The sequence below is a fragment of the Diabrotica undecimpunctata genome, chromosome 7, assembly GCF_040954645.1.
Source record: "Diabrotica undecimpunctata isolate CICGRU chromosome 7, icDiaUnde3, whole genome shotgun sequence".
NCBI lineage: Eukaryota > Metazoa > Arthropoda > Insecta > Coleoptera > Chrysomelidae > Diabrotica > Diabrotica undecimpunctata.
Genome location: NC_092809.1, coordinates 10,159,375 through 10,177,279, shown reverse-complemented (window position 1 = coordinate 10,177,279; position 17,905 = coordinate 10,159,375). Strand labels below are relative to the sequence as shown.

The 17,905-nt window shown below is 34.9% G+C and overlaps 1 protein-coding gene across 1 annotated transcript in view; it reads right to left on the bottom strand.

Moving 5' to 3' along the window:
* The window catches only part of LOC140444960 (uncharacterized), a 351,698-nt gene that overhangs the window by 10,467 nt on the left and 323,326 nt on the right, over positions 1-17,905 (bottom strand). Inside the window, exons 6-8 of the mRNA XM_072536692.1 lie at positions 13,474-14,139; positions 6,403-6,745; positions 1,569-4,336 (exon numbers count right to left, since the gene is read on the bottom strand). Of these exons, the coding sequence (XP_072392793.1) occupies positions 1,569-4,336; positions 6,403-6,745; positions 13,474-14,139 (3,777 nt within the window). The remainder of the gene's footprint in view (positions 1-1,568; positions 4,337-6,402; positions 6,746-13,473; positions 14,140-17,905) is intronic.

The window sequence follows — 17,905 nt, the reverse complement described above, 5'->3', positions numbered from 1 at the left end:
CCTAAATAAAGCTAACTTGCCAGAGTATTCAAAAGCCGTTGACTCTCTCTTGCTCCCTTATGATCATCCAATAACCAATGATGTTGACTACTTGTTAACGTCAATATTAGTCACCATTCTCTCAGCTGCTAAGACTCATATTGGCAAAACAACATTTTCTACAAATTATAAAGAGGTTCCTTGGTGGAACTCTTCTTATGAAGAGGCGATTCGTCAATCCAAAAGAGTTCTAAATAAGTACCAAAAAAAAACAGAACCAACTTGAAAATCTAATAAATTACAAAAAATTTAAAGCCAAAGCCAAACACGTCACAAAACTAATAATAAAATTACTCGTTTAATTTCAAATTATATAGATATCACTTTTCATGAACCCATTCCCAACAAATTTGCCAAGCATTTCAAGAAAAGTTCAGACCAATAAAACTAATATTATTTTGTCTCATCATAACATATATCCACACAGTAATAATCTGATATCATTTGAATATAGTAGATCTCTCAATTCTCATTATTTTAATCTACAAATAGGTCCTAACTGGCACTGACCAAATCAAGTAGGTGATCAAATTCCTGGGGAAAATCAGCTATTAAACAAAATATAAATGTTAAATGTTTTTTTATGTTAAATGTTTACTATATTATTTGTAATGTATACTATATATGTATACCATGTAAACTGTAAGTGTACGTTCACACAGACTGCTATGGCGCGATGAGCGATGCGATGCTTTGCTATGTGATTATATCAACCACTTGTATCTTAAGCGCCTTGTTCAAATACCGCGCGATTTAGTGCGATGCGATGCGATGCTAGTAGCGGCTAGTATGCGCTTTGGTTTGGTTTTCAAGAATGTTTGATTCCATTGCCAATAGTCGCAGATCTAGCGAGCGATATGGATGACGAAAAATTAATAAACAATGTTAGAATTCGTCTGGCCCTATGAGATCAACGATCAAAAACTATCACAATAGAGACAAGATAAATAAATTATGGATTTAGGTTGCAAAGGAGTTACAAGTAACAAGTAAGTATTAATTACTGTTTATTAGTAATTACGTTACTATATATGTTCTTGCTGGTTTGAGGTGTTGGTAATTGGGAAAACATTCTGTCTTTTCCAATATTGTACAGCAGAATGTATCAACATTTCTTCTGTAGAAAAACTTTTCATATTTCTAAACAAATTTCTTGTACTATATTTACAACTGTCGAGACTCCTAAACGAAAAGTGAATGCTGAACTTCTATAAGACATCCCAGTGGCAAGGAATCTGAAAAACAATGTTTTGTATGATAGATCATTAAATAAAAACCGCGTAGTAATATTTTTAATAGGACGGTGGCGACTAGCTCACAAGCATTTCATTGTTTTGAAACACCCACAGATAATAGCTTGCTATGTAACGCATAGCATAGCAAAGCATCGCATCGCTGATCGCGTCATAGCAGTCTGTGTGAACGTACACTAACTCGTGCGAATGACCATAGATGTCACATACACGTTAATTTAAATACAAAAAAAATGGAAATAGAAAAACATAGAGCACAAATAAAAATAATCTTACCTGTGCTACTAAGAACCTCGACAATTTTATCCTCAATAGTTGGTTTCCTTGGTCTTTTCGTATATGAACTTGAACCAAATCTATGCCTATATCCCGACCTTTGATAACTCTGAGGCCTTCTTCTTGTAGGTTTACCACCACGTCTTTTGGATTTGAGGGTAGTGGTATATTCTGTTGTAAATTCTGTAGTAGTTTCCGTTGAAACTTCTTCAACAGTAGTCGATTCCATTGTTGTTTGCTCTAAAGTTGTTGGTATTTGGGTATATTTGTCTTTGTCAGTAGTTACATCTAGTGTTATGGTCGTAGTATCTGGAACATCACTAGTAGTGCTATCACTATCAGTTGATTGTATTATCTCAGTTGTTACATCAAGTAATACCTCTTTATCGTGCAAGATCTTCGTGGATTCTGTTTCCGTTAGTAAATTATTATCTGTTTGGTTAGTTTCTTCGAAATATTCCTGTGTTGTCGTTGTTGGTACTTCTTCAGTAGTACTTATTTGCTCAGTACTGGTGGGTTCTTCTTCAACAGTTACATCAATTAAATGCATGCCTGTTGTATTAAAAGGCACGTTTAAATCGTTTTGCATTGTAAACATATCCATTGTTATCTTTTTAGGTGGTGATTTGGTAGTTGTATCTATAATAGTTGTGTCTTCAGTAGATAGTTGCTTAACTTTTGGGGCCATAACGCTCCTGGTATTAGATTCAATATGTTTTATCATCTTTTTGAAATCTTTTGTCAACCACGGTGCAACAGTAGTAGGTATTGTAGTAGACGTATCCTCAATTTCAGTAGTTGTTTCCTCATGCTTAGTAAAGATCTCTGTCATTAATTGTTTAGTTTTCGTAAAGTTGATGGTTTCAGTTTTTGGTTCTAATGTTGAGGTAGCCTCTGTAAATACAGTTTGTTCTAAGTTACTTTGATCGACATGGGTATCATTAATAACAGTATTTATAAAAGATACACTATTTTTGTCCTCATTTTCATTATTTGTTAATGCTTTATTATAATTGTTCACTTTGGTTGTAGAATCCAATATTTCCGAGTATGGTTCTTTACTTTCTCCTTCTAGATTTCCATACTTAAAACCTCTACTGTAATCTTGGTATTTTAAAGGTTTGGTCCTTAAATCCTCCATTTGTATAGAAAGATTACTGTCATAGTCTATTTCAGTTGATCTTGGTGAAGTATGATACGCTTTCCTCGTAAATGCGGTTTCTTTAGTGAAAGAATCACTAAATCTAAACTTTCCTCTTCTAGATTTATTATTCCTTCTAACAGGACTTTCTGTAGTTGTTGTGGATGTTGTAAGAGTATAGGTGTCAATATCGTCTTCTTCTTTAATGGTAGTGACGACTTCCACTATTGTTTTTTCTGTCTGAGGTTGTAATGAACTTGTAGTAACACTAGGACTTTCTGTGATAGTTGGTATAAATTCAGTTTCTGTATTTTCAAACGTTGGTCCTAAAGTTGTAGTATGGAAATGTACAGTTCGAAGGTAGTCATAATCATCCTTGGCACGATAAGGTTTTTCAACAAGTTTCTCAAGTAAATTACTATCTTTTTCTTTCTTTATTATATCCTCGTTAGGCTTTTGATGTCCTCTGAAACTTTCTTGTCTATTGCTTTTCGGTTTTGTTGTACTTTGAGGAAGTCTCTCAGATAAGAAAGCGTTTTGGATTTCTGGATTAGGGGAAGTTGCTGTTTCGACAAAATAGTCATTAGTACTTGTTTCTTCAGGATGCTCTGTAGTAATTAATACTGTTGTTTCTTGGTTACTTTCAACATGACTAGAATAGTCATTTTCTACATTATCGTAGTAATCTTTATTGTCATTACTATCTTCTGATTGATTTTTACCATGATTAGGGTCATCATTATACTTTTCAGACTCACTTATATACTGTTTACTACCTCCCTTTTCGTAACTGCGTTCTTTGTAATAAATTGGTTCAATATTATCATCAATGTAGTCATCAACAGATGGATAACTTTTATGTTCTTCATATGGTGCATAGGTTTCCTTATCATGTAAATACTTTCCTTTATCATGGTGCCTATATTTTTGTTCTTTATAAGTTAAGGGCTCGTAATTATCATTTACATAATCCTCCTCAGGATGGAATAATTCATCCTTGTCGAAGTCGTGTTCTATATTATATTTTTCGTCCAACACTTTACTTGTTCTTTCTTCCTTATTGCCCACTGAGCTACCTCTACTATTTACAACGCTATATTTAAGTTTTTTGTTAAAACTATCGTTAGTCTTAAAAACAATGTCTAAATTATCATCGTCCTCACTTTCTTCATATTTACTAGACTCCGTCGCTGGAGCTAGCTCATGGTTTATAGATGATATTCCTTCGGAATCAAGAGGGGAAGTAAGAGGGGTAGTAGATTTGACAGGATTAGTCTTTTCATTTTTATACCATTCAAACAGAAACCTTAACACGTTTAATGCTTCCTCCTCTGTTTTGATAATATCAGAATAATTGATATGTTGGTCTTGATTTCGCTGTGATAAATTTTTCTCTACACTTCGCTTTTTTCTAGGTGAATTAGTTACTTTTGGAACATCTAGATAAAACGGATCCAGTGCTACATCTTCGTCCTTATACTCATCGTAAGATCTTGGTGGTGGTTTAAATAGTTGAGCAGCTTCTATTGTTCCTAATGAATAATTTAGCCGTCTTCCGCTGGCATCGCTGACGCTAGCACTAGCGCTTACTACGATCCGTGGAGGAGGAAGATGATCTTTTGTATATCTATAACACATAAAATAATGATAATGAATAATTTTGTGACACATGGTATACAGCCAACTACAGTAATTTAGTTTCATTGTATTTGAAACTAAAATAATGATTGTATGATTAATGTACGTTCAAATTGAAATCGAATAACGAAAAATTATAAAAATAGTTTGTATTTATACAATAAGGTAGTCAATATGAAAAATACATACAAAGATCCAAAAATAAATTATAATAGTCTAGTAAATAAAAAATAATCTTCATTATTTTCTAATTAATCATTCATTGTTATTGCTAGTCGATTGGAATGTAAATATTAAATTATATTCTTCAGTAAGAAATTTTAGTCTCTTTTTCATCTTTTTTTTATGTAAACATGACCCTGTCTATTTTTCAATGTGCCTCCAGTTAGTTGTCGTTTCATTATTTTCGTGGTTTTCCTACTGATCGTTTTCCTATTGGGGAACCGTCTTTTGCCGTCTTTACTACTCTATTTGTTATCATTCAGCTTATATGATCATTCGTTCTACTCTTCTATTTCTTACCTAGTCCTTGATGTTCTCCACCTTGCATCTACGTCGTATATCTGTACTCTAGCTCTGTTGCATACCGTTTTGCCATTAATTTTTTCAAGTGTTTTCATGTCTGCTGTTTCTAACATCCTTTTTTTCCTCTCTGTCAGGTCGTCTTCTACCGCGTTTATCATTATTGGTACTTTGAGAGAGTAATACTGCGTCGTGTTTAGTCTAATAGATAAAATAGACTAGCAAAAATACAACACCTTCTTTTAAAGAAAGTAACAACCTATAATAGGCCAAATGACCGTTTCGGAGTGTAATTTCCTCGTCACGACGGATTTGCTTAAAAATTTGGATTTGGGTTCCCTTTACATTCTACTTCACTTTTGGACTTGAGCACAGGGTTGCTTTTACTCGGGGGTGAAAGCCTTTCTCAGGGGTAAAAAGACATACGTTTAAAATAACTCCAGAAATGAATACATTGATTATTTCTAAGCAACTTTTGTTCAATAGAATTTTTTCACCAAGTTAATACTTTCGAGTAAAAATATTGTTTTTTCAAAAAAAAACACGCTTTCCGAGGGATTTTCACAAATAACTCAATAAAATATTCTTAGCAAAAATGTAGCTTATAAAGACAAAGAAAAATATATTTATTATATCTGTAGACCAAGTAGGATCAAAAGTTGTCAAATGCTTTTTCAACGTGTATTATCCATACGATCGGCTATAATGACGATGTCATCTGCAAATCTTAGATTACTGAGCTTCTCTCCATTTGTGTTGACACGAGACTCGTTCAGATCTTCTTAAAGCGTCGTGAATACCTTTGGAGAGACGGTGTCTCCTTGTCGTACTCCTTGCTGTAAACAGAATTTTTTGTTTCTTGTTTAGATAGTCCTACGCTAGCCGTGATATTTTGGTAGATATATTTGATTATGTTAGTGTAGCGATGGTCTATTCGGCATTCTGTCAATGCTTTTAACCTTTTGGGCTGACTCATGATATCGAATGCTTTCTCGTGGTCTACGAATATCGGTGCAAATGGTTTGTTGTATTTTACAGATGTCTCTATTGCGTTCTTGTAAATCCAGCTTGTTCTCTAGGTTGATAGAAGTCTTAATTAGCCTCCGGTCTTTTTTTGATAATTTTTGTAAAAAGTTTATGTCCATTGAGAAGAGGTTTTTTCTTAATAGATGCAATCGGTGAAAAGTTTGGTCTTTTGACAAAGTTTGACTTTGACATATACAGTATTATAAATGATAAACAAGCATTTCTTGGTCTATATTTTTAGACTACTGCAATACGTGTAAAAATACTACTTGTTAGTTTAAGTTTAAATCTCTTTTTATAATTTTTATTTTTTTTTTGATTTCATAAGCTTTGGTGATTCCAGTCTTTTAAAGTGACGGTGCATATTTTATTAGTTGCAGATAGATATTGTAAGGTCTAAGTATGAAACGCACTAATTTTAAAGACTTACCTAAAATTAAATGAATTTAAGGAATCAATATATCAACCATGCTAACAAAAAATTTAAAAATGTAATAAAATTTATACCTTTTTTGTTCATTCCTCTGTTGTAGAGAAAATGGTGCAGGTGAGCTAAATGTCAGAGGTGGCAAAGTTGGCAATATTGGAAGCGGTAATTTTATTCTCTGTCGATCTTTCTCTGTTTGTAGTTCCTCGACGTCGTCATCATCATCATCGTCGTCGTCGTCGTCGTCGTCATATTGGCTTTGTTGATTAAGTTGTGGTGATTTAACCGAAGGAATGAAGTAGTTTCTTATAGTTGTGGAAGATTTCGACTGTTGATAGTTGTTTATTTTGGGAGTACTTGAAGCATATTCTGAACGGAAAGTACTTGATTTATATAGTTGAGGGTTGGGGTTTTGTAGAGCAGCTGCAAATAAATAAAAAATCCAATATATTTATCGATATATAGTCCAATATGTTGAATATTATTAAAAAAGTAATAATGTACCCTAATAATTAAAAAAAACTTAAAAAATAATTTGTTATAATTTTTTTTAAACTTCGGTTGCAGATTTGTTGGGTGAATCGAGTAGCTTAACAGAACTGTTGCCGATCCCAAGTCCAGATAAGGGGGAGGAATCTACAGCCAAGTTAACACCATACTGATAGACTTTATACCCATACAGCTCATAGAAGCAGGATTTTGCCTCAGAATGGAAAAAATTCAACGACGATGACCAATGCAAAAAACAAAATGATTTTATAGAAAGCAAGAAATATAGTTCGAATAGGTATTTGGAATATAATCTCTTTAAATACAAAAATTAGAACTATATGAGCTTGTAGAGAAAAATGTATACTTGCCAAGAATGAAACAATGAAACATTACAATACATTTAACATCACAGCAAATGCCTCCACGAAAACGGCATCAGGTGGAATTTGTAGCTTAAAATGTGTACTTATTCAGCGTTTTTAGGCATATTTCAAATGCCTTATATATTTGTTGCCAGATCTTAAAAATCTATCTGAAGAAGACTATTGTGGTCAGTATGGAGGAAAACATGGTAGAAGACGTCCAGGGCTATTAGGTCCAGGTAAACATATTTTTAATATAGAGAAATTTTACAAAGGAGAAAATCCTTAGGCAAGTCCAGAGATATACCGGTAGCAGGGGGCTTAATGACTCAAACTTGTCTCTATAAGGAAAAATAGAGACAGGAACACAAACGTCACGGTCGGACTGACGCGGAAAAAGGCACTGAAAAAAAAAAACATATACCCATCGGCTGACACCCGTGCAAGATACGAGAGAGACTGCATGTCCAGTGATGCTTTAGATGCCTGCTGTTCGGCCATAGTAAAATCGACTGCAAGAGAGAATACAAGGCGGACTCATGCTACAGATGTGGCTAAGGGGGCACCAGTACAAGAAATCCGACAGCTTAAGATGCCCGGAGTATAGAAAACTTGTCCTAACAAAGTGGGGGATCAAGGGAGACTCTGTCAGAAAGGAGGAAGAAAGAGTGGGAGAAAACACCTATAACCAGGAATCAGACATCATACGGGTAAGTAGATTCGAAAAATAAGAACCATTTATCCTCTTTTAGGAGCCCAGTGTAAAGTGAGTCTCTCGACAGAGGATAATTAAAGATAGGAGATCTGACGTGGCCGTATATATGGTGAATCGAGAAGTTGGCATCAACAGACACGTTAAGAGTGGATATTAAGGTATATGTCGGAAACCTGGTAGTGTATAATTGCTATGTTTCACCAAACATACCGCTTCGAGTATAAGAAAACTACATTGACTCGATTATGCAAGATTCTAGGACGAAGACTGTACTGGTCGTTATAGCCGGTGACCTAAATGAGTTATCCACGTCGTAGGACTTACCGTGCTAAATGACGGTAAGGTACCTACATTTGTGAGAGGTAATAGTGAATCCGTTCTGGACATCTCATTGTTTTCAATATCACTTATAAACATGATCGTAAGCTAGATTGTTTTGAAAGAAGAATCGCTCAGCTTACACAAGTATGTGAGTTTTGAGATAGCGAGTAAAAGGCAGACATGGAAAGATAGGGATATCCATCTAAAGAGATGTTTAAATGAGGTTTTTGTAGATGTTTTTGGCTTGATTGGTCCGGGATTTTCGGATGTGAGTGAGCTGATTGAGGGTCACGATACTGGTGGAACGAGCAGTTTGAACATATGAGGACAAATTGTATGAGAGTAAGAAGGGAGTGTAAGAGATTAAAAAGAGTGCAAACAGGAGATTTGGAAGAGAGAATTAATGAATTGAAGCGAATGCAGCATGAATACAAGAATGAAATAAGATCTAAGAGGGAAAGCTTAGGTAACCTGCTTCAGGATTTCAAAAGGGATATCTGGGGACAGAGCTTTAAAATTGTGTGTACGAAATTAAAGGAAAAAAAGACAATCTAAACCCTGCCTGAAGGGGAAAGAGTCCATTTAATATGAGAGCTCTTTCCTCAGGTGGAGGATAGGTGTAAAAGGGTTACCGGTGTCCTAAAGGTGGAACCTCCTTACTAAGTTGGCACTCGGCGAGGCTGTTGGACAGATGAAGATCGAAATCATGACAGAGACAGTAAGACTCGCCGCACTAAGATACCCGCAGGTTTTGCTAAACAAACTGCTTGAACGACAGCAGTTTCTAACATGGTTGAGAGACGCTAAGGTTGTCCTTATCGCGAAAGGTAGAGAAGACAAGGAAGAGGTGCGCTTTGGGCCAATTTGCTCTCCTGGCCGCCTTGAGCAAGAACTAAAAGAACAGCATGCGCTGGGCGACCACCAATATGGTTTTAGGGTCAAAAGGTCTACCATAGATTAAGCCACCCATTTAGCTACGCGGGATATAAAAATATTGATGGATCTCTTGCTGCTTGAAATCAAAGATATCTTTAACATGGCATCATGAAAAATATCATGTCTAGAATAAGAGAATAGGGCGTTAGTGAGGACCTAGTCAACGTGGTTGACAGATAGTTTACTGACAAATTCATAAGGGAAAAATATACCAGCATCAGGTTGTCATAAGGTAATCCACAGGTTTCGGTACTGGGTCCCACTGATGTACTAATGACAAGGCTATAGATGTCAAAGGAATGCACTCTTGTAGCTTATGCCGATGATCTCGCACTGACTGCGAAGGCGAGTCAGAAAACGGACATGGCTAATACAGCTAACACTATGTCGTATTAGTGGTAGATTAAAGAGGAAGTACCTCAGAAAACCGAGGTGGTAGTTCTAAAAGGGAGCCAGGACAAATTATTTCTTTACTTTATAGTGGAAGAGGTGGAGATTACACATCCAAAAGACGGTTAAGAAGGCGAACCGAAGTCTGGAGGCGTTGATACAGCTGATGCCAAACATGGGAGGTCCAGATACTACCAAAAGAAGGTTACTAAATAGAGTTTTATAGTTGGTGGTGACCTACTCTGTCCCCGTGTGGTGTGGCGCACTGAATACTGCAAAATACGGCAAGCTGATGGATACTTCGCAATGGCGAATGCTTCTAAGAGTCTCTAGCGCCTAAAGGACGGCCTCAAATGATGTTTTAATAACCTCAAAAGAATTGTAAAAAATCATCTATATAGAAACTGAATCCATTTGCAGTAAAATGCAAACTGTATACAAAAGCTGAGGTCTTCACCTTTAAAACGCATTTTGATCTTTGTCGATAGGACACTCTGATCAAGAGATATCAAATCTTCACTGTCCAGTTAATACAAATTTTATTTATAAAATTGATTTCACGCACGAACTGACGTTCAAAATCGCCGGTCACTTCAAGCGTTGTTTCTGAGAGAACGGTTCATTCTACAGAAAAATTGCTAATAAATCTTCTGCTCCAAAATTATCACAGCTACGGATTATTGGTAAGTCTTTGTTTTCCGGTTTTCCCACCCTACGGTGGGAGGTTTTATAGGGAAGAATGGGGGTAGAAGTGGCAACCTTTTTTTGCAACTTTTTGTGGTCCTTAAACTGACATTCTCAGCAAAATTCAGTTTAAAAATTTGAAGCAAATAAACTCAATTAATTCAACACTTCTACAATCACGAATCCAGGAGAAACTTGTATTGATGAAGTAATTTATATATATAAATTATAATTAAAACCAAATTTCTTTGTCATGTTGACTCCTTGGTTTGTCACCTACAAATTACTTTTAAACATTTAGCAAAAGAATGTGCATATTTTATTTGAATGTCAATAATACATAACCATTTTGTCTCAGGAATATATTATATGGTAACCTTTGACACCACAAATAGACAGCTCTAAAGAGGTGTAAAATCACTTTAACACGAAATTAATAACAAGACATCAAAATTAATAGTTTTAAATAACTGAGAAATTGTCTATTAATTTAAACTATATAAAAGGTTATTTTAGCTATTATACACTGTCTTGTTAGAATCAAAAACATATTATTAGTAGCTCAACTTTCGAATATTAAGTGATAAGTTAATTTGACATAAGTGGAAAATAAATTCATATTTATATAATTTGTAAGTCAAATATGTTTTTAAAAAATTTTAATTGAAACAAGGCGTGCGATACGCCACATTTAAAATGCAAATATAATTATTAACCGATATATATTTAAGCGAAAGTATGCAAGAAATATTTGCAATTTAAGATCTATGTAATATTATTACTGCTATTCAACGATTTATACTCTAAACCTCTTCCTTTCTCAATGTACTTAATCTTGAGAGTCATTGGTTAGAGTAAAAAAGGTCTGTATCTACATATATTTGGTCTTAATTATTATTTGAATCAAGAAGTTTAGACCTTTGCAGAATCCTGGTACACAGAGGGTCCAAAGCTGCAGAATTGGCGAATGTAGAAATATACAGGGTGTTTCAGAAAAAGGTAACCCCGTCTCTAAGGTAGGTAAAAAACTAAAAAATAATTGGGGTTTGCTTAGTAAAAAATTTTTGTAACGCCATCCGTTTTCAAGATACAGGGCGTTAAAGAAAAAAAAATTTTACACATTTTTTACTATTTTGCCGAAACTACTGGCAACATTGTAAAGAAATTTTATACGAATATGTTTTGGAAGCTGATACATCCCATGAATTTGTTTTTATATCTGATTCTCATAGAGGGCGCTAGTTACACGGATCGTACTAAGTATTAGTCAATATAACTTTTTTAAGAGTATAATTATTAATCAAAATTAGTAAACTTAAACATCATTCAATTTTATACGAAAAAGGTACCCTTGGTAAAACTCGATACTGTGTACCGTTTTCGGAACATTTTGATTTGAAAATTATGAAATATTAATTGATGCTGGTATAAAATATGTAGTTAGTAATTAAACAAAACTCACAAGAAAAAAATTAAATTAATGACTAAGAACATAAAATAAAATTCAATTACAGTAAGTGTTCAAAATGCCCTCCGTTTTCGCGAATACTCAAGTCTATTCTTTTTTCTAAAGATTCCATTAACCTTCTAAACGGTAGGGGATCAGTTATGATGTCATTAAATTGACGTTGAATTCTTTCTTTCAATTCTTGGCGTGAATTTACCTCTATAGCATAGACTTTTTCCTTAATATACGACCAAACTGCGTAGTCCAAAGGGTTAAAATCGCATGACCGAGGAGGCCAATGAATCGGAGCTTCTGCACCTCTATCAATCCATTGATTCGGAAAATGATTACTCAGCCAATTACGACACTTTCTATCAAAGTGTGGTGAAGCTCCATCGTGCATAAAAACTAAAGATCTTCGCTCGTTTAGCGTTAAATCTTCTAATATCTCAAATAAGGAATTTTTAAAAAATCAAGATACATATCACCATTTAAATTTCCACGTAGAATATGATAACCTATTAATTTGTTACCTAAAGTTGCTGCCCAAACATTAAATTTAAATGAGTGTTGGTAATGTAATACCCTTTTGACTTGTGGATTCTCATCACACCAGTAGTGTGCATTATGAGAGTTAAACATACCTTGTCGCGTAAAGGTGGCCTCGTCCGTAAAAAGAATGCATTTTAAAAAATTTGGATTGTGGGCTGTCCTTTGTTGCAATGTTTCACAAAAATCCACTCTAACCGGTAGATCATCTGGCAAGAGCTCTTGGACTTGTCTGTAATGATAACGATGTAATTGCTGTTCTTTCAGTATCCGCCAAGTACTTGAAGAAGAAGTATTTGTTTGTCTTGCTATATTCCTTACGCTAACTGTTGGATCTTGATCAAGTAAATTTAAAATATTATTTTCTTTATTAATTGTTCTTGTTGTTCTTGGTCTACCAGAATTTATTTTATTTGGTCTCAGATTCCCAGTTTCTCGACAACGTCGTTCAATGGCTCTAAATGTTTTTTACTTGGTAAGTTTCTTCTAGGAAACTTTTCTGCATAACGTGTCACAGCTGAACTAGAACATCCTAAACATTCGCCTAAGGTTAATAACATGTCAGTGTATTCAACATTTGAGTAGGTACATTTGGATTTGATTTTACAAATAACAAGTTCTGTGCACGTACAGAACAAGATGTAAGGATCCCATTGTCGAATAAACAGCTTCAAGAGTTAACAGATTCATTGTGGAAAAGTTCAGAGAAATATCCAGTAGTTTTATGAGATGATTCTTGGTTGGGGGCGGATGATAATGCTGACGATATAGTTGAGGCTGATATTGTGAATGATCCTGATAATGTTTTTAGCGACGATGGTGATGATATCCCTCAAACAAAATTATATCCAGACTGTTGTTAAATTACATTGTAGATCAAACGAATATTTATGCAAAGGAATTTTTTTAAGTCATTATACTTCCGAAAAATCCAGAATAACCGAGTGGAAACCACTTTCCCTAGCAGAGTTAAAGATTTTTTTTGGTATGTGGTTCCAAATGGGAAATGTACAACTCAATCGGTTACAAGACTACTGGAAAAAAGATGAATTGTTTGCTATTCCTGGTTTACAAAAATACATGAGCAGAAATAGATTCATGATCATTATGAGGTGCCTTCACTTTTCAACAAATGCACGTCATGAAGGGAGGTCCTGGTTATAGTGATCGTTTACATAAAATCAGAAATTTTCAAGATTATTTCAATAAACGAATACTGTATACAGTTATTAAATTAGAATCTAGCGATACTTACCTGCGTACTCCTGACTAGGCCTAAACTCCGTGCGTATTCTATAACTTTCAGGTGGATCTGTATACTCCGCCGACTCAGCCGAGTCAAAAGTAAACCCAAACCCGCTGACATCACCTGGAGTTGGAGAGTTATACCGATTTCTTTGAGTACTAGATCCGGTATTCAATGACTCCCGTCTAGAATTATCATAGACTGATCTATGCGTTGTTACCACTAACTGATTTTCACTATTAGTCACTTTTTTATCACTATAGTACGAAACCGCTTTCGTCCTTATATCTGGAGGAGCTCCAGGATGTAAACTAATGTTGATCTCTTCCGGATTGAAACGTATATCTGAGGCACTTGAACTAATGACAGGGAAATGATGGGAAGCGATGTGATGATTATTTGTAGTAATGTGATTTTTGTTAGTTGATTCTTGGTTATTGCCCGTAGATATTTTGTTTCCCGAGTGAATATGATCGTTTTTTGGGGAGTGTTGGTTTCCTGCAGACGGTAGGTAACTGTTTCCAGAGGCAAGACGATTTTCCAATGTAGTAGCTGTTGGTATAGGAGGTGATGTGTAGTAGGAAGAACGGGTAGTTTTTCTTGGGGCTTGGGTTGTCGTTGTAGTCGTTGGTAACGTCGATTTAATTATAAGGGGTTGTTCAGTCTCAGAATTGTCTAAAAGAGAATAATGAATTATTAGTCATTTTTAAAATTGGTAAAAATAGTTATTGTTATAATATAGCACCTTCAGAATTAATTTAGATAGTGAAATTTAAAAATATAAAGTAAACATTTTAATAAAATGTATTTTTAATTTTTTTAATTCTAAAAAAAAAGACTAAAGACCAAATCTAAAATGCTATGTTTTATAATTCTGTCAATAAATCGATATAATATATTAAATTAAAATTCAGTTGGTTTAAGAAGCTTAACCGGTAATATACCTACAAGATTATCTTAAGTATAGTTTCAAGATGTTTCCTTACAGTTAAATCAATTATCATCTACATTATGCTAACAACAAGACTCACTGATTGCGGTCGGACAGAAGCACACTTTTGGTTATTTTTTATAAATATTTCTTCTACAAAAATAAGTTTTATAGCTTTTTCTTCAACCGCTGAAAATTTTCTGAAAGTCCTGACAGTCTTGTGTCACTATTATTTATTCTTAGGTGAAATCTGAAGTAAAAATCACGCCATAGCTGTAGTAATATGCGTAAGTATATTCATATTACTATGATTGCTAAAGCTTGATTTAAATAATACTCCTCTTTGCAGACCTTAATGTAAAATATAGGAAAACATTTGCAAAATTCTTTGCAATTTTAGCCCTTTTGCTATTTTTTTGACAAGTGGATATCTTTAAATAGCTGTATTCATATTATATTACTATTCTTTTTACTTATCGCATCGTGAAAATAAAAAGAGAAGATCGATGCTTAAACATAACACACAGATAGAAACCGCATAGTAAGAATCTATATCACGTCAGATAAAACAATAAAAAATTAATGCAAGTTAATAGTAAAATAAAGGTAGAAAGTATCCCTAACATGGAATTTTGTATTTTTGTTTTGGCAGAAAATAAAATAGTTGAGATATTTCTGTCGGTATTAAATATCATTTCTATTTTGTGTTTTGTTAGCGTTCTCCCTATCTTAAAATCTTACATTGGACAGAGCAACCAAAGAATCAATGGTAGATGAGAAGAACATCGAAAGGAGTAAAAATGTCGTTCCTTGCACAAAATGTCTTAAATACAGAACGTACAATAAACCTGATCAAAACGACGTTACCAGCTAACATTTAAATTGAAGAAAAAACTCGAAATCAGAGAATCAATCGAAATAGAAAAAAAATCCCAACAGTATAAACCAAAGAGATGATGCTCAAAGGCTTCGAAAAACACGGAAAATGGTATTAAAGGAAAAGTCAAAATACATCAGACCACAAGATTGACTAGTAGGATCCCGCCTACCTACACACGGACAGGACCAATCACAAGAAGCCTTGCGGCTATAAAAAGTAAACGCATCGACCAAGAGAGTCAGTTAACTTTAAACACCAGCAAGAAGCGCTACTACCTGACTTGATAATCGCAAGTGCGACCTTGCCGAAACGTCGTCAAAATAATGGTTTTCACCAAAACCAAAATTATTCAACGCGGAGTTAAACCCGAGTAAAAGCTAGGAAAACCACATAAGAGACATGGAGGAGCAAGGGCCAAATATGCAAAATATTTGGAGGCTCCAGAGAATACTGAGAAACGACAGAAAGTCAATCCCTCCATTACATGGAGAAAACGGAATAGTCTACACCACAGAAGAAGAAGCAGAGATAATGAGGAGTAGTGTCGAGAGAGAGTGTACATTAAATTACAACCCAGACGAGGACATCGACTTCATAGAAAAAGTCGAAAGACAAAGAGAAAGACCCGAAAACCCGAACGAAATCATTCCTCCTACATCACCGGAGGAGTTAAACGAGCTAATTAAAAATAGCTTCCCGAAAAAAGCACCTGGTCCGGATCAAATAACGAACAGGGCTCTAAAATACTTACCAGCGAGAGCCATAGTATATCTAACAAATGTAATCAACGCGATGCTAAGATTCAACAAATTCCCAAACATATGGAAAGAGGCCCATGTCATAATGTTACCAAAGCCCGGAAAAAACAGCACATTTACGCAAAACTGCAGGCCAATAAGCTTAATACCGGCAATCAGCAAGATTGTAGAGAGAATAATACTCAGCAAACTTCAAGCTGAAACAAACAGATTAGAACATAATACCCGAAGCCCAATTTGGTTTTAGATCAGAACACTCCAGTGAGCTACAAGTACTCAGATTAACAGAGTACATAGCAGCTGGATTTAATGACAAACAATTCACAGGAGCTGCCTTCCTAGATGTAAGGCTTTCGACAGAGTCTGGCATAAAGGACGGATCTACAAAATGAGAAGATACGGTTACAGCGGAGCAATGACAAGACTAATCTCTTTGTACTTGAACAATCGTAGTTTCAGAGTCCGGATAGGACAAGTCCTATCCGAACTCGGGAACCGGAAGGCTGGAGTGCCACAGGGAGCGGTACTGTCGCCTCTACTGTACACGATATACACAGCAGACATACCTAGAACACCAGGTACACTACTAAGCCTCTATGCCGACGACACAGTGATAGCGGTCAAACACAGAAATGTAGACATAGCGGTAAACAACTTACAAACAGCGCTAGACGACATAGAAGAATAGAGTTTAAAATGGAAAATCGCTATAAACTCCGAAAACACAGGCTGTACTTTTCAAAAAGTGGCACCAACAACCAGAAGAACAGGTAACTGTGCAAGATAATCCCATCGAGTGGAAAAGCAAAGCAAACGTTTAGCAAACATCTAGAAGCTACAGTACATAAAGTCAACATGGCAAGAGCATCAATAAGAGGCCTAGCAGGAAGAAAAAGCCAACTTAGACTGAAACAAAAATAAGATTAATAAATAGTATAATTCTTATTAAGAATTCAATACAACAACCTAAGAGAAGCAGTCAACGTACCGAGATACGTAGCAGAAAGATTCCTCTTTAGAGAACTACAAAAAATCAGAGTGACTGACACAATGAAAGAAAAAGCTAGGACAAAGTTCGCGGAGATAGAGAACCACACCAGCCACATATTGCGAGAGATATTGAGGTACGACGCTTTCCACAGATGGAAGCACAAAAGACCCAAACAACAAATAGTATAATACAATTATAACAATAGAGAGAAAATCAACAATCACACCAGAGAAAAAACAAAACACCAGAGAGGAAAAACTTCAAAAAACAACAACAATGCACAATGAACATAGTTCGTAACTCATAACATTCGTAGACAATTGCAACGTATAGCGTGGACCCAGTTAATTTTAAGTAGATAATTTATTATATTAATATGTTTCAGGTATCCTACAAAAAAAATCTAAAAAACAACAAAAAACGGCTTGGGCCACCAAAAAAATCAAAAAACTACTAACAAAAACCGGCGCAAGCTACAAAAAATATATCAACCATAACAAAAACCATTAAAATCCTGGGCACGTAGGGCCCAACCCCTTGAGCACCGCCGAACTGAGCCTAGCTCACAGCGGAGACTTGAGGCCCAAGTAAGCAATTTTAGTTCGCGGATAAGCCACATTAAGATAATTCGTAATTCTTAGGGGTGAACATTTCTCACAGGCTGGGTTTAATTAAATTGCTTACTTGCTTGCTAGTTAAACCCGAAAACCCACAGAAAGCACATATAGCTCCCGCGGAAATTTCAATTGTAACATATGTATATATGTATATATATATATATATATATATATATATATATATATATATATATATATATATGTATGTATGTATGTATATATATATATATATATATATATATATATATATATGTATGTATATAT